The 18,320-nt window shown below is 38.3% G+C and overlaps 1 protein-coding gene across 13 annotated transcripts in view; it reads right to left on the reverse strand.

Annotated features, from left to right (window-relative positions):
• Window positions 1-18,320, reverse strand: part of CRYZL1 (crystallin zeta like 1) — a 32,516-nt gene that overhangs the window by 5,801 nt on the left and 8,395 nt on the right. For 7 of the 13 annotated variants that reach the window (XR_012039647.1, XR_012039648.1, XR_012039645.1 and 4 more), the window contains 10 exons: window positions 15,586-15,654; window positions 13,415-13,548; window positions 12,485-12,596; window positions 8,634-8,657; window positions 7,395-7,493; window positions 6,539-6,660; window positions 5,953-6,058; window positions 4,214-4,259; window positions 3,377-3,519; window positions 22-102 (listed from right to left, as the gene is read on the reverse strand). Coding sequence is in view for 4 of the 13 variants with exons in the window: in XM_072845968.1 (XP_072702069.1) it covers window positions 3,420-3,519; window positions 4,214-4,259; window positions 5,953-6,058; window positions 6,539-6,660; window positions 7,395-7,493; window positions 8,634-8,657; window positions 12,485-12,596; window positions 13,415-13,548; window positions 15,586-15,654 (812 nt within the window). In the remaining 9 variants the exon portion in view is untranslated. Of the gene's footprint in view, window positions 1-21; window positions 103-484; window positions 3,520-4,213; window positions 4,261-5,949; window positions 6,059-6,538; window positions 6,661-7,394; window positions 7,494-8,633; window positions 8,658-12,484; window positions 12,597-13,414; window positions 13,549-15,585; window positions 15,655-18,320 lie in introns of those variants that run through there. The other 6 variants (XR_012039642.1, XM_072845968.1, XM_072846002.1 and 3 more) reach the window with 6 other exon arrangements.

The raw sequence follows: 18,320 nt of genomic DNA on the forward strand, positions 1-18,320 counted from the left end.
GCAGTATGAGCTGTTTCGTACATTGGTTAGGGTGAGGATGTCTGTTTTTTCAGAGGGCTCTGCTCTCCTGGAGGGCTTATCTTCACAAACAGGCTCTAAAAGCTGAAGAAAAAAGGAGTGTAAGATACAGCACAAAATAAGCACTAGGCTGATAATTAAAAAAAAAAAAAAAAAGCCCCTTGCAGTGTAATTGCAAGAGCGATACTAAGCACATACATGCTGCAAGCAGCGAAGTGCAACAGCTTGGTTTCAATCCATGTACAAAGCTAGGGCAAGCCCCAGGCTCGGGGACTGGCTTTTTCAGGGGGAGCGGGCCCCGGGCCGGGGCCGCCGCGCGCGGCTGAGGGCGATGCCGGCCGGCGGCAGCGCGGAGGCCCCTTCTCTGCCCGCGGGGCCCTTCCCGTTTCTCCCCTCGCCTCTCCCGCCTCACTTGGTCACGGAGGAGAGACTCCCCGGCCACCGCGGGGCCGGGGCTCGGCCCTACCTGCCAGAAGAGCGCTGCCGAGGGGGACCCGCCCGCGGGTGGCGGCGGCCGCCGGTCCCGCTCCCCCAGCTGGGGAGTGCCGGCCGCCCGCGGCGCGTTGTCCAGGCTGGAGAACGGGTTGCGGCGGGCGGGCGCGGAGGGGGCCCGCAGGGCCGCGCCACAGGGCGGGGGAGCGGCGGCGGCGGCGGGCTCGCTCCTCCGCAGCCTTTTGCGCTTCAGCCGCAGCATCGCCGGCGGCTTCTTGAAGCCAGGCGAGTAGCCGGGCACGGCGGAGGCGGCCATGGCCGGGCAGCGCGGAGCGGAGCGGAGCTGCCGGGCGGGAGCCGCTGTCCCGGCTTGGCGCGAAAAGGGGCGAGCTCCGCCCCTGGGCGGTGCTGAGGTAACGCGGCGGCCGCCGCCATTTCCTCCGGCCCTGGGAGGGCGCGGAGCCGCCCCGCGGGCGGCGGCGAGGGGGTTCCGGAGGAGGCCGCTTCGGCTCTCCCATGCCGCTTCGGCTAGTAAATAAAAAAAGCGTTACTGCTAAAAGACGTAAATGGATTTCTGAATCTATTCTGGAAAGCAGCCTGAATGGATTTCTCTAGTCAGGTATGAAGGAAATCACCACACGGCTGCACCGGGACAAAAGTCACCTGTGAAGATACTACAACATGGTTACAGTGAGGCTGAACACACACTGTGCATATGTGGAGTAGAAGACTAGTTCTGATTGCGATCTGTGGCACTGGCTAGGGCCCATGCTGGAGTATTTTGCTTCAGGCTATGCTGCAGAAAGGCACCCATCCCCTCACCACCAAAAAAACGGGCAGTAGTTTTCAGCCCACGCTAGACAGATGATCCTTTCCAAAATACAGCTCTGAAGGCGATTAACTAAAACAATGATGGATTATAAAACTAATCCAGATGCAAAGCTGATTTTGAAGACACATGGCTGCCCTTAACGGCAATCTACGCATCATCCACACATCATCTGGCTGTGTGGGGCTTGAGCTCACCGGAGCAGAAGCATCCTCAGCAAAACCGGGGTGAGAGCCTGAGCTGGCACTGCTCCTGATGCCTCTCACGGTTATCAGTGCTATAGGAGACCACGGGCAGCCTCACGAGGCTGTCAGATCAGCGTACAGGTAGTGGTGAAGTGTATGCAACTTTCTTGTCAAAGCTGTGAAGGAACAGGCAAGCACCTGGCAGCCCTTCCCTCCAGAGCTGGAGGGCCTTGCTCTTGCACTCAAAACTACCTTCTGCTTTCCTCTGTCAGGGGATGTGCAAAAGAGGTGGCAATTGCTTAGGGAGCTTCATGAACCCTCTTGTTCAAGCACATGCAAATCTAAACCTAGCATTATTAAAAAGCATTAGAAAATGCTGAGACATCTCAGCCAACTAAATGCACCTATAGGCAGCTTAACACCCAAAGTACAAAGAGACATTTGCTTCCATAACCTGATCCAGCTGAAAGACTAAGAGCACTTCAGCAATAGCTAGCCTTAGTCTATTGTATGTGGGGTTCAAAAGGCATTTATATATGTAGTTGGGAGCAACATATCTACCGACAAAAGATCTAGTAAAATAAAAACTATACTATAAAATCTTTCTTCTGCAGTTTTGTCAGTGGTTGTCCCTGTTTTATTAAACCTTATTTTTTTAACTCTTATTTTGTTTCCTCTGATCTGCTTTATTTTGCAACATTTAAGCTAAAATGAACAATATCAGGACAAAATAAGCAGTTGGGTACAAAGCTTCAGAATGTCAAACTAACATAGGATTCACATGCTTTAGATGTATGTACACACGTGCACAAAAGCATCCCTTACTGTAAAGGCTGCATTACACCACATTAGCAGTAAAATAAGATTTACTCATGCTTTTATATGCTTCCCTTGCATAATTTATCAAGAACCTACTACAAGTCCAGTGAATGATAGAATATAGATTAATCATGGTTCTAGATAATCTATTTTCACTCAAATGTTCCAACTTCTTACACTGGTTTAAAGTGCTAGTGTCCACTGAGCCATCCACACAGTGAAAACAAATAGCACACTTGAACAGAAAAAATATTTTTGCTCTCAAATAAGAGCAAGGAGGAAGCCATATGCTTTGAAGAAAGAAAAAACAGCAGTTCCTTCCCTACTGCTGATTTGCAGATGGTTCACAGTAAAGGAGGATGTTGGATAAACAGATTTGAGCTGTGCTAGGCACAAGGCTGCGGTTAAAAGAGGGGAAGTGCAAATGTACAGCATAGCAAGGTCTTACTGGAAAGATATCAAAGATAACATTACAGTAACAAGATACATAAAGTGCCTCTAACACCTGAATGACACGATCAGCTTATGGACTCTAGATTTACTAGGTTTACTGCCTGGTTGCTAAAATGAAGAAAATCAGCTGTGGGGGGGAAGTCTTACTTGTCAGTGCCATATCCTTCCCCTCTAGCATCCTTGCCAATTTGGGGGGTTTTGCCGGTCTTTCAATTAAATAACAATTTTAAATGTGGATTAAAGACTTAAGCATACCACAGAGAATGTCGAGTCTCAATGCAGTCAAAAGCAAAGGGTAATATAAAGGTAACTATTGGCAGGGGCTTGAGAAGGGAGGACTAATAATAAACACCAATATTTTTTTCCCCCCTTTAATTTCTTATGGTTGAAAAACAACAGCAACTGAGTTTGCCTGTAGATGTTACTGACATTTGTAATTGGGGCAGGGCAGACAAGATTTGTGTGTCAAGACTGCTCCTTTAAAAGTTGCTGATGGGAACATTCTGCTCAACTGGATCCAGAAAAACCCTGAAGTCACAGGGGCTTCATAGACCATTTGTGCTGAGGTACAAAAGATCTTTAAATTCTGGTTACAGAATTATTTTAAAGTGTATGCTTATTTACTTCTCAGATACATTACGTTTCTTTATCTTCCACAGGCTTAGAAATCAGGAAATTGTGTGTCAGAACTGGATGACTTGTCTTTTTCTTGCTTGATTCTTCTGAACTATTTCCATAGAAACTTTGGCTTCATACAATGGGATTGGTTCATCCAGCTGAGGCCTAAAATGGAACAATATGTCAGAAATGTCTGGTGAGCATGCTCAGATCAACAGAAATATTGCAGGACTACTGCTATAGACTTTACTTTCACTATGTAAACTTTACTCCTTAAACAAAAGTTTTATAGCATTGCTTGGGTTCACAGAAGAAGGGAAGAGCCCTAAAGCAAACAGTAAACAGAAGTTAATTAAAAGATATCCTTCTTACGGGGTGGGGGGAGGGAAGGTGGTGGTGGCGAGGCTTTTGCTCAACAGCAATACTGTTATCCTGCATTAAGAGAAAGGGTCTTCCATTCCCACCTCATTATGCGAGTCTCCATATCTACTGAAGCTGTCACTCTTCTCAGAGGAGTATTAGACAGGCCTAATGTCTTTTACAGCCAACACCATTTCTCAGTCCGACACACTGCTGAGCAGCCAGATACATGCTCTTCCTCCACCAAGAAAAGAATGCGCTGCCGTTGCTAAATTTTGACATACAGCATAATCGTGGAGTTTACCAAATTTCCTTGTGCTTAGCCTGCTGTATTACATACAGAAATAGACCATAAACTGCTCCACATAAACCATGGGAGGCATCTTTTCCTGAGCATCTCAATATAAATTTGCAGTACAGTGCTGGCAAGAGTTTTCTACTTCTAATGTTGAATTAAACAAAATAAAAAAAAGGAAAGTAAAAAAAAATCATCTCTCACCTGAAAATGCTACTTGATAATTTCTCCATTATATCTTCTAAGATGGGTATCTAAGAGAACTGTCAAGGTAACAACATATCTGCAGGTAAATCTTTCTATAATCACGTTTGCTGGCAAAAGCTCTGTACTGATACAAAACCAGCAGGATCAAAGCAAAATGAAAATTAACCTTAATTCCAACCTTTAGATTGGATTTATGCACTTGTTTATATATCAGAAACCTCCTTTCCTGAAAATAGTATGCAGAAATGAAATATGGAAAATGAAATTTTGAAAAATAAAGCAAAAGGGTTAAGACTGACAAATGCAGCCCACACTAGTACAACATTAATCAATCAGAATGGCAATTGCATTTTTTGTGCAGAATGAAGATGACAGACTTTGGTACCAGTTAACTACCCCTACTACGCATACACACATCTGAGGTAAAAATCAAAATGAAGTTGGGAACATAGCAGAGTCTGTGAATTCTTGGAGCACCACTGTGCATTTGTAAGGGATCTCTGAGTTAATGACTAACATTCATGACAATGCAACAGATGAGGCTGTATTTAGTCTTTATATGAAACTTAAAAATAACATTCCTTCCTTCATTTTAAGAGCAATCTGGTTAATATTTGAAGCTCAAGCCATTTTAAAAAGCAATCACCTTGCGATTTCTTCAGATGATATTAATGCCATATGCTCAAGAATTTCACAAGATATAGAGATACAAAAAAAAAAAAGCAGATTTTTCCTTTCAACTTTTAAAGCCCGCTGAGATAAAATGTGCTGTTTTTATTAAAGATACCCCAGGAGATGACAGAAGAAATCTTATTGTTTAGTCAGCTTACTTTTTATATGTGGATAACTACTCAGTAAGCATTCAACAAAAATACCAAACTATGAAATGGTTCATGATAACCTGCATCCCATAAATATTTCCTTAGTGTGCCTGACCTTGCCTAATCTACTTTGCAGTTTAGTGGAGGAGGGGAGGACTTCCTTGCAGTATAGCTAGTCGTTTCACAAATATGACGGCTTAATCCTCACCTGCCTCTGCTGTTGTGCTAAACTGCAAAAGTGATTCAGCAGATCTCAATCTGCAGTGCAGTACAGAACAGGGAGGGTCCTTAAAGCCATAAACAGACAAACCTTCCACTACTTGAAGCGATCCACGGAAAACTGTCATGCTAGTAGAAAGCTCAGAGTCCAGCTGCTTACGACTAAATGTAGGTAATGCAAATGAAGGAGGCATTCCTCTTCCCACACCTCTATCTTTGCTCAGTAACTTTTATGTACATAACATTGCAAACAAGGAAAAGGTTATTAAGCCAAAATATTTTAACTTTTACAGTTAAACTGATTGCATTAAGATTTACAGATGATGCATCTACTGCCCAAAAGAACAACAAAAACTTCAAAAATGTCATATGCATGATATAAAAACTTATAGAATCAAATCTTCAATTAATTGGTTCAATCTTGAACCAAAATATTGCATTTTCTCCAGAATACATGTTTTCCATTTCAGCACTGCTTTTAATGAAGCATGTAGAGACACATATTTAGAAGGAATGCAGAGACTAGCTTAAAACATGAGTGTATGTTATATTTTAGTTACACTGTATGCTTAGCTGTGCTGACCTTTAAGCCTCTGGTTACATGACTGAGTAGAAGAGAATCTATTAGTTGGTTTCTCGGTTATATTTCCATCCACTCATGTTAGCAGTCATTGTTCAAAATGACCAAAAGGATATAGAGGTACTTCCCTTGCTGTATATTGGACAAGTTCCATATCTCATCATTCAGAAAGGAGACTGTGGCTCCTTTAAGAAACAAGGAATGGCTATCTGGAGGATCCAGCTTAAACAAAATGAAGAAAAATGTTATTTTGTTATATTTTCCTATAAAAAAATAAAGATTAAATGGTTATTTTATATTGATGGTTAAAAAACCAAACCAAAACCCCACCCCTTACCCATTCTTAGAACTTAGCAAACTTGTAATATTTACAGCTTTAAATTATGCTTTTCTGCCTCGTCAAACAGTTTAATACCCTGAGCCAAACAAAATATGTCCTTAAAAATTTGTCAATATAACCAAGCTATTAACATAACTGACTATAATCTTAGAGAAGACAGCCCCAAAATTTTCCCAAAGAAAAATAAAAACATTTATTATTAATGCTGTATACTTCCCATTTTCTGGATGTGAGAGTTTTCTTAAGTGAAAACTAATGTTGTTGAACAGTGGGGAACCATTCAGCCATGACAGCAGCTCACAGACACATCCATATATATATAGATTGTGGTACAAACTAACCTACTGACACAGTATCTTTACCTGAAGACTTTTTTCTGTTGTTATCCAGTGTCCCCCAACACCAAGAAGAGTAATGATATCATGCTTATGAGGCAGCAACTGTGATTTTGAATTTGATTCATCTTCAGCACTATATAATTTCACTGGGCGGGGGGAGAAAAGAACAAATTCATTTGAGCTCAGAAGAAAACTCTGTTCAGAATAAAATGTCCATCTCTTCCTTACTGAAAACCACGTATCTTGGGATTCTTTACAGTTCTATGTCTTCAGATACAAACGAGTTGTGATATATGCGTATGAATACACACAATGAAAAACAGCTGTCTGGAACAGCACTACGATTAAATTACGCTGTTAGTCACACGAGACTATCTGAGAAAGCAGACGATTTAGGAAATTCAATATCTATTTCTTTTAACAGATTTTAGTGGAACTCTAAGAAGTTCTTAAATTATTTCAGCTAAAAACAGTAACTTCAAAGTTTTCAACTATTACGATTGTTTTAGAATACAGGTTGACAGTACTGGTCATTGTGGCGTAATTTTCATATTAAAATAAGGTAGCATAAACAATGATGTCACAGCTCTACTCTTTAAACAAATTTTTTTTCTTTCCAGTTTTAAATAGAGGAAAATTTCAGACAAATTTAGCAGATGACTAACAGTATTAGATGCTTCCACTAGAGGGTGATATGAGGAGATCTTAAAGAGATCTTGCTTAAGGAGATCTATTGAGTAAAGATACAAATATAAAATTGCATGGGAACAAGCAAATGTAATCGTTTGAGGTGATGCAGCCTCCACCTATATTATTTGGAAATAATAATAAAAAACCTGCTAACGGTGCTCTGAAGACCAGATTTTCATCAGTTACATACCTCCAGCATCTAGAACGATATCCACTCCCAGGCCACCTGTTTCTTCCAAGCAGCTTTCTGCCACATCTATCTTTCCATTTGATACATCTATCACTCGAGCTAGAAAGAGCAGTACATTTGGCCAATTACAATAGAAACATAGAGTTTAGATTCAGAGCAGAACAGAAAATTTCTAGTTTCTGAAAGTATTACAAGCCAGTTTGCAGCTAAGTCAAAGAAACTAGCCAATAGTTTTTTCATATACAGTGCAAGATCAACACCAAAAATGTACATTAGCTTAATGCAGAAGTAAAACTCACAAGTCTGTTTAGGCCAAAAAGGACAAAGTATGCTACTATAAGAATTAGAAATCCTTCTGTAAATTCATTCTTTGCTAGTCTTCTTTTCCAAAAGCGCCTTCAAAAATATCAAGTTCTGGAGTGACTAGCCATGTTATTGAAGCAAAACAGAGTGGCCAAAATGATGAGGAGGCACTTTATTTCACATCTCCCAACTTTCAAATTATCTATCAAATAACCATAGCAGTAATGCTTTGGGAGAGATTTCCAAGCATAGCTTTCTTCCCTTACTCTACATAAAACCCACCACTTCCTGCCAGTCCCTTGCAGAGCCCTTCTCTTGCTTCCACATCACAGAGGGAAATAAAAAACCTATTCTCCCTGGCATGAAGCCCTGTCTCCCAGTGCAAGTCAGGAGTAAACATGTAAAAACGCAATAAATTCAGTCACTTTACGAGGCACTGAGTTGACTTTCCTTATGATTCCAGCAAGTCTTTTAATCTTATTATATCCATCTTTTCTTTAAAATAATGCTTAGTAGCATCCTTACTTATCTCACAGCATGGATAAACTTATTAATATATTACTTTCTGGATGATGTTTTTAACCTGTAAATGGCTCTCTGGGTCATTAAATAAGTATTTAGATGGAAGTATTTACATCTCCTCTTGAAATATTTCTGAGCTGAAAGTCACTAATACATTTTCTTCTCGTATATCTGTGATACTGTATTTATAGATGGTTATAAAGATAAACCACAGCATCAGCAATAACTAGGGCAGAGAAGTAGCAGCTAAGGTTTTTAGTTTTGTTTCATAAATATGAGGTAGAACAAACATTTAGAAACTAAACAGGCCAAAGACTTCTCAGCAAAATGATAATTGAAATAATGTCAAATAAATTTTTGAGGCACATTTCCAAAGCATAATGGATTAAACTCAAATTTGCAATGTGTACTTACCCACTAAAGGCTGCCGTATACCTTCTTGAATTTAATCAAGGGGGTGAGAAGGAAGGAGAGAAGAAAAATTGCAAGAGACTGGTCATTAAGAAGAATATTAACAAATACTCAGTTAATGCTTTGGGGTTTTTTTTTCCTTCCAATCAAATCATAAGATGCATTCAGATTCTTAGGTCAATCATTCAGTTTTTTCACTGAAGTCAAATTATCTGGCTAAAGAGAATGCACATGGTCATAATTTAATAAAGATGTCACATTAATTTAATAATGATAGTCACATTCCCTGTATGCAAATAAAACCCCATAATATCCTTTTCTTATTAGTCTCCTCAGTCAAGAAGTTAAAAGTTTTTTCTTAACATGGCAATTTGACATGGTATAAAGTTTCTACAAATAGTTTAACTTTTTGAGAATAATTCTGATTTAATAGACTCAAAGCCTGACTACCAAAAAGAAAGGCAATAGTTTAATCAGTTTGACTATTCTCTGATTTCTGTTTAGCAAAAATTTCCAGTTTTGTTACTTAATAGAATAGTTCAAACAGTACTTATCAAAATCCTGTTCCATTTCCTTCCTAGCAAAATGCTGTAACAATTTCTCTCCACTGTGGAAAAGGCTGAGCAACAAATTATAATGTAGTTTTCTGTAATCCTTTGTCATTTATGCAAAATTTCTCACAAAACATTTGTAAATTAGTTCAGTTTCTTCTTCTGTGTCTTCTACAACTTCTAAAGTAACATTATTCTGACTGGCAAAAAGGCTTCAGTTTCTCTCTTCTTTCACTGTTGGTGAGAAGTAGAAATATCAATATTTGCACAACTTGCTACCAGAGTTTACTCTCACCCAGTAAGTTCAGCTACAGAGTTTAAAAACTGTTACACAAAAGATCTGCTACTTGGTTTATTGAACATGCTCAAGAGAGCCATGAAAGCACTGATGAGTTCTTACCACAAACATATCCACCAAAAGCTCAATATTGGTTTTAAATAAAAAACCAAACAAACAACAAACCAAACCAAAAAAAGAAGGGGGTAACCTAAGGAACAGAAAAAAAAAAAAAGTATATATATTTTTTCTTCTGTTCTGTAACAGAAACTCATCACATAATTTATGTAATATTCTGTCTCTAGTCTGAAACATGGGCATTAAAATTTCAAAATTTGTTATAATCCCCTCCTTCATACTATTATTCTATTTACTCCAGAGAGTACTGAGGACATGCAAAGACCCCCATCTTCTTGGTCTAAATATGACTCCTTAAACATTAACAAGAACTTCTACTTCAGGCACTGAATAATTTTCATTTAAAAACCCCAAAAAACAAAAAAACACAAAACCACAAAAAAACCCCAAAATGCAGAAACAGTGGCTTTTTGCTTTCACACTCAAACTGTTTCTCTTTTTAATGCTGCACCCAGGTTATATCTCTATTTGAAGTAAAGCTGCAATTAAAATTTTTTTCACCATAATGTATAAGTTCCACAAACATTTGCAAAACTGCTAAACTAAACTCCTTTTGTTGTAAAACAAGCACATACATGAGCAATATAAGCAATGGCCTTTTCACTGCAAGAGATGGTTATTTCAGCCATTTTATGAAGCAGATAGTTATGCTATACACTGGTAACGCAAACTGCTGCTCATCGACCACTGATAGACTCTTGCTAAAAACTAAACAAAAACCACCCCACTAAACAGGCACAAAACTGGAAAAGCCTCCACCCACAGACATTAGAAGCCAGCTAGCTAGCTATGCTTGGGTTACTTAGAGCATTTATTTTATATTAACATTCATATAACTTAAAAACGCCAGCAAAAAGTAAATACGCCAAGCAACTGAAAATCATATTCATATGTGCTGACCGGACTGTGATAATAAAATTAATTACAAAGTCCTGTCTTAGCTAATAAAGTGTTCATATCATTAGCAAAATATACCCATAAAACTACAAATTGAAGTTTTAGGTATTTTGAATTCACTCTTTCACCCTGTAACAGCTGGCATAACAAACCTCTACATATCAACAGCATTCACAAAAATGCTTTATGTTCTGATGTCTAGAATGTCTACTATTACAGTAAAGAAGACTTCTGAAATAAGAAAAAGAAAAAATAGCTTTTTTTGTGAAGTTGCAAAAAAACCAGAGGTAATATAAAAATCTAGAGACCTAAGTCTGCCAGGTCTTCGAAGAAATGGTTACATTCCCAACACAGAACTTTGCAGTTCCCTGTTGAAGATCATTAAGGTCAGACAGCAAAAACGTCTTTCTCCCTGCTCTTGTGTAATAACCTCTGCACGGCACTCCACTTCCTGCTGCATTATCAGCACTCCAAAGCCACTACTGGGAGAGCTAAATACTCACTTGGTAGGCTGGAAGTGAATCACTCCCTGACACCGCAGATGTGTGTGAACGTGCAGCCCCAGAATGCACATGCACACTGTGTTGTCTCTGTGCTTCCACTGCCAGTTCTGTTCTCGGGAGCCAGAAAGGAATTAAAATTGACAAGAACTCTTGTTCTCTCTGTGTCTAAAGAGCAGCTCTCTGGCTTATTTCATCCCTCTGCTAGCTTACTATCCTTGAGCCAGCAGGGAGAACACAAGGACAATACTATGTGCACCTGCATATTAGCAATGCCTGATTTTAGTGAGTCGCTAAGAACAAGACAGGAGATTTGAAAACTGCTCTAATTCTCCATTTGGAAAGCCAAGATTGCTAACAATATTACTATGCAAAACAACAAAGGAGAAAGGAGTCAGAGTCAGGGACAGTTAACCTTGACATTATCTTTTTAATCAGATCTCATCTTAACCCATATATATTTTGATTGATATGACTGTAATGTATGTAGACATAACTGACTATACAATGCTTTCCCCACAGAGATATTCTTACAAGAGACACAGCTACTCTTACTTATACTTCTTTGAATGACAACAAAAATCGTACACCGAAAAATAAACTTAGTGATTATACTAGGGCAGTCTTTGCATTTTGAGAAGTATCAGACGCTAGTTTTAACCTTTTGTTCACTGTACAGCAAAGTTCACGGACTGCAATCAAACTGGACTTTGCAATGCCATTTTAAAACTGTCTGAATAAAGAAATATTCTACTTTCCTCCAGCATTCTGCAGCATTGAAACAAGAAAAAGTTTGATCAGGAAAGATGCTAGTAGCTTTTACATAGAGTCTTTTCCCATGGTCCAAAGAGCACTGTTATTTTGAGGGAAAAACCCCCAAAAACTTAAGTATCAAAGAGAAGAAATGGAAGAAGTCATAGATGAATACACACATTAGGTCTAATGCAGAGCTCATTTGGATAATAGGAAAACGCAGAGCCTTTGAGCATCCAACTACAGTTATGACAGTACTTGGAAGTGAGCTGCCACACAGCTTGATAAAATACTATTAGAAGTAATTTGAATCCGATGAATACTGTATCTCAAGTATATGATTACATCAGAACTCTGGCTCAGGTACCTAGATTACATACTGCGATACTGGTGATTTAGTAATGCTTTCTTCTTGTTCACAAGCAACAATTTTATAAAATGAAAAGACTTCTTGAGTAGTTAGACCAAAAGCCAGCGCTCAAGCACTATTGTGTGAGATGGAAAATATTGAGAGACAGTCATCACAACTTAAATGAAGAATAAAAATGCCATTAAATACACCTAAAATATAAATTAAATACCTATGGAGTACAGAATAAATTTTAAAACTATTTAATTAGACTATTTATAAATCTGTGTTTCAGTTTTCAGCTGCTGAAATAAGTCCCTAGACAAAAAAAAATTAAAAAATTGAGACATTGTTTAGCATAAACTTTAGCACTGAAGAATATCACTTACCCACAGGAGGTCTAAGCCTCTCCAGGTACTGCTTATCTTCAAGACTGTATGCAGTAGAGATTACTTTAGCTCCTCTATGTTGTGCTAACTGAATAGCTATTGTACCAAACGGCTACAGAAGAAAAAAGGTAGATGAATTTATTTACAGCAACAATTCCATGCAGTTCAAGAAAGATTATATTGCAAAGGATGTTCAGGAGATGTAAGGAGACTATCCAGAAATGAACTTACTCCTTCAATAAAACATATCTGAACCAAGAATTTGAATATTCACAGATCTGCTTCTGTTCCAAGTGAGGCCAAAAAAAGTCTTTTAATTCATTGGGAAGCTCTGAACAAACTTTTAGGAGTTAACTAGTTCTCCTCTTCAACAATAGCTCAGATTCTACTTTAAGTAACACAAGTACCATAACTGCAATTGCAACTTGTAGCTTTGGGCTTGCTTGCTTGTTGAAGGAAGAAGTGCTACCAAAAAAAAGCCCCAGCCACATTTACATTAATGAATCTTGGCTGAGGTAAGCTGCACATCTTCATTAGCAACAGAGACTGCAGTAATGCAAATGAAAATATTTATATCTAAGAGAAGTTAAAAAGCAGTGGTGGGAAAGGAATAAAAAAAATTAAGGCACTTTCCTCCAGTTATACCTGAGGGCTTAGGGCAAAACTATGTCAATGTAAAACACCAGAAAAGAACTACCTCTTCACTACCCACACAGCATGTGAAGGACTGTATTCTTGGCTCAGTGTCTTAAGTGGGAAGGCCTTTCCTATTAATCCATTAAGTTAATGGCACTGCCAGGAGTAAAATGCAAGGCTTGATACATTTAGTATGTTGTAAGAAATCAAATGGTTCTGGTGGTAAGACACTTATTTATGGCAGAGGTCGTCTTTCTGTTCCGAAATTGTTATTATTGCACAGTTGTTACCTACACTTGCTCCATCCATTACAAGGACAGTTTTTCCAGGAGAGACTTGGGAAAGGTAGTGTAAAGCTGTGTATGCTCGGACACCATCACGAACAGCCCCGGCTGCTTCAACCCAACAAACTTTTTCTGGTTTACGAACTAATTTGGAGGAAGAAACAAACAAACAAAAAACCAGATGGGAAAAAAAAGCAGCAAGTCCCTGACATTTCACTCAGAATTATTTTTTAGGCTTCATAAATTTCTAAAACATGAAAAAAAATTATACAAGTCAAATCATCTACAGGTGTAGTTATGATCTATTTCACAAAGGCAATATTCAAGTGTTGTGGCTTATGGCAGAGTTAGGTCAGCTACATGGAGTCCAAGTGGAAAAGGCAACTGTTATTCCAAGAATAATCAGTTTGCTTCTGCAGCACTCTTGTGAGCAAGTTCAAATACAAATACAGTATTTAAACAGGAGAAAAGAGAGACCCACTTCCTACCATAACCTCCTGACAGAAATGATCTGAGGAAGTCTCTTCTTTTCACAAAGATAATTCTGACACAGAGAACATACAATGTGAGTTCCAACCCATGAGTTCCTAATTTTCTTTCTCTATAGGCTAGAATCTTCTGCTTCATAATCCATTGGTATAAACAGCTTCTGGAGGTTATAGCACATTTTAAGAGAGACAAAGGTCAAGATAACTTTGTCATCTCTGTTTTCTGTTGTCTCTACCTACAAGACACTTAAGAGCTTTCCCATTCTATCCACATGCTTGAAAGCCTGGGGAGGTAATGTTAATGAAGTACTCTGTTAACCAGAAATCACAAGTTCAAACACCATTCTTAATGTGAGCAATTTACATGATTTAGCAGAGCCCTTGATACTAAGCTAGAAAATCATCATAGCCCAGCTGAGAGTCTAGCACAGAACTGAACTAAGTAAGCACAATCCCTTGAGGCACACTAGAAAGGAAAAAGACTGGAAAAGTCTGGTCTGTCCTTTTAAGCACAAGAATTGACAGTGTAGCCTGAATCGGGGAACTATGAAACAACATAAGCAATGCAATCACCTGGGAATGTTTATCAGTGTGCTGGAAAAGAATTCTGGGGATCATCACCAGCATCACCACTTTGTGTGCCAGTTCATACTACTTAGCACAAAGTAAGCTACTGAAGGTAATACAAAGTCAGACATATTTTCTGCCTATAGCTAATGTAAATAGTGATAAAGCAGCACAGACCTCTAGATTTCATTTTGCTTGATTTGTACTTTTAAGTGTTACAAAAAATAAACCTTATTTTTTTAATCTCCATGAGTCCATTACTTATTTTGCAAAAACTGCCACAGCTAGTCAGGAAGATTTCATCTTCAAACAAGTCAACATAAATAATATGTTGTCAACATAAGTCAACATAAATAATTTACCTCTCATATATATTAAAAAACATTGAGAGGATATTTTACCATATTTTATGCAATAAAAGTAGGGTTTCAGTATAAACAAATTTAAAGGAGTCACCTCGTAACTACACAGCTTGAGTTCATGGACAGTCACAGAAACACAATACAAACTAATTTGAGCAAAAGAGTAGCTTGCTCAAAGTAACACAACAGACTGTTGGGAGAAGCACATGTATTCCCAAATTTAGTATTCTACACATTAAAGCACGCTATGCCCAGAAAGGGGAAACTGGAAACTCACAATAATTGAAAAGAATGTTTCAATACTAGGTTTTCCCCAATCCTCATTCCCTGAAAATTTATTTCTCCAGCTTCTAGTCTGCTAATTTTATCCCATCTGTTAGTCCAGTCACAAGTGATATTCCTGGATTGAGTCAAAGTGAGGAAAAAGGCAAATTTCTCCTCATTTAATTTTGTGACAGATGAGGCGAGGAAAAAGGAGAAAGACAATGAAGCAACAAAAAGGGAAGTTAGAAGGAAAAAAAGAAAAAGAGTCAGCTTGTGTGTTTAGGCAAAATATTAACCCATTAAACGATAACAGCAAAAGAAAAAACCCTTGAGAGTACATAGTATTCAAAGCTTCTATGAACAGGTGGAGTAAACAGAATGTCTGTTGCTATATAGAACAAGTTTGCCCAAAGGTCCAATTAGCTCCCTATTAGAAAAGCTAAACTGAAGTCTCAAGATATAGTAAATTTAAATATTAGCAAAATGTATGAACTACATACCCAAGTAATGCTCATGAACTAGAATAACTTCACAAAGACCAGACTCTTCAGAATCCAGGGGCAAAATTCCTGAAAAAAAATTGGACATAGACCTTTAATTTCAAACAAGCATACTTTATAACAGAAACAAGCTCCTAATGAAACTGTTAGTCCTGCTTGGTCTGTGGTTCAGTTGCCCTCTTGTCAGGTTTATGACGGGTTAAGAAAACTTGGCAAGGTAACAGCCTGTAGCCTCTACGGGCACAGTGCACAAGATGGTTCCAAAGGTGCTCCAAACAGCATTTTGGGGTTGGAGAGAGAAAGAATGGGGATATCACTGAGTGTTTTTTGCTACTGGCATGCTTAATTTTTGTCCCGTCATGTCAGAACTAATTTTACACTGCTCTCACTCTGATGAGTGCTCCTGTTTCTACTCTGGGCCATGGCTAACAGAAGAAAATTGAGCTCTCATATTGCAAACATGCACAGACTGAGCCACACTACAGATACCTCTACTCTTCCATCCTGATGCCTGTAAGTGTGTTGTTAGCAAAGGCAGCAAAAAAGGGACAGAAAGAAGCAGAGGAAGAACAAGCAAGAATGCGTGAGTGTAAGTTTTAAAAAGCTGGAATAGAGAAGAGGAACTGAAGAAAGAAAACACCCATGGCAGACAGAGAAAGCAAACACAGAGCAGGCAGAAGGGGGGGGCGGAAAAAAAATCCATCCTGGTCACAACAGTGCTTTTTTTCTCCACTGGCCAAAGAAGGAGATTCATGAACAGTAGGTTCTGGGATCCGATCAGTCTTCTGAATATATGTACCCTCTTTCCTTGGTAAATTAATATTTTCTTCCCTCTCTCATCCAAATCTTATACTCCATTTAGACCAAAGCAAGGGCTTTGGCTTAAAATCCTCAGCAAATTTGGCTGCTATTTCCAGTCTTTCACAATTCCTATTAAAAAAATGGTTATCCTACAGTACTTGTATACATCTGCAGATCTCTCAAGGGTTTATCTGTGGAATAATAATAATTAAAAAGTCTAAAGTAGCTATCTACAGCAGCTATTGTGCAATTAGGAAATAATGCAAGAAGGACAAGAATCTCAGAACAGAACACACTTTCTTACAACATCACTATCAATTCTGTCTTACTTTCATAACTTAAGTCATCCTCTAATCCTTTAATTTAGCATACAAAATCTAAACATGTACGAAAGAATGTCCCCAAGAAATATCTCTTCTACCCTAAAGCATCATTCAGATTTTGATGATTAATACAATATTGTATTTCAAATGTTACGAAAAATGTCCTTATAGTAAACTAAAATAGCCTTGGCACCTAAACCAGCTTGCATTCTAACACCTTACTATAGAAAAAACAAAACACAAAGCTCAGGGACTTTCAGAAGTTCAGGAACAAGTCATGTTACCTCCTAACACTCAAGACAGCCTCCAAGGAGTCATTATACATTGTCATCAACTCACAATTGATTTCAGGGTCTCTAAAACCATTCACAAAACCATGACTCTTATACCAAGGGAAAGACATATGGCATCGTAAAGAACCATGCCCCTTAGTATACCTTATAATGCTTACGAAGCTCCAACGTGAAGTATAGACCTTTATTTTATGTATGCTATACACATCAAGCATTTAACACAAGTACAAAATTAGATTTTTCCCCTTACTTGTCAGAAATACTCCACATAGCATAGGGCTTTCGTGCATTGATTGTTTATGTATTCAGTAACAGGGCATATGGAAGAACTGACATGCAAACTGGCTAACCACCAGTAAATCTAAGCAGGTACATTTATATTTAGGTTCATGTCTCCTCCAAGTATTTGTGGCCAATTTAACTCTCAGAATATTTTTTCCCTGCACTTATTTTAATGAGGAACATGGCGTAATTGATTGCTAAAAGATTCTGAGAGCAACAGATAAAACTGACTGTAACTTAGAAAGGAGGTCAAGAATGTATCTCAAAACAAAAGATTTTTGGCTGGTCTGAGGTTTTACTACTGTATTTTTCTTAACCAAACAGTTATGTATAAGAGAATACATTATATAGGCAAAGAAATCTCCTCTGGAAGATTAAAGAAGAATCAGGAAAAACTTCAAAAGCAAGAAACAATTCTTGGTATGATTTTAGGAACTGATTAACGATTTAGCACACCAAGTACTTCCAGTGAGCACAGTACTATTCTTACATGAAAAAGAGCAGATTCGTAAATAAGAACTGTATTACCATATTATTACTGTTAAACTCAGTAAGGAGTGTCTAACAGGACTATACTCTTTGATAGAAGGACAGGGTTTTTTGTAAAATTCAAGTAGAAATATTTCTGACAATTGTATATTTTGGGACAGTTCGATGTTATTAAACACACAGGTAACCAAATCATTTGGCAATAGCTCATTTTCTTTTAAATCTGCTCATTCATTAACTATGTATAAAATCACAGCAATAGTAACTGGGAAGTGTGCTTGTTAAGAAAGATTTACCATAACAGAAATATTTCACTCCTATCTTTTGTCTTTATAACATCTATATTGGATGCATAAGGTTGAACATCTGTTTGAAAGGGAATGCTATGAGATTTCAGTATTTAAAGAAGTGGATTTTCTTTCTTTTAGGGCTAAAAATATTCAGTGCTGTTTTCTTCATCTTCCTATTTCCATACATGTAATTCTGACTTTTCTGTACCTGCATTTGCAAACATTCAATATTCAAGAACAAAAATCACAGACAACGG

Source organism: Ciconia boyciana, chromosome 1 (genome assembly GCF_034638445.1).
Source record: "Ciconia boyciana chromosome 1, ASM3463844v1, whole genome shotgun sequence".
NCBI lineage: Eukaryota > Metazoa > Chordata > Aves > Ciconiiformes > Ciconiidae > Ciconia > Ciconia boyciana.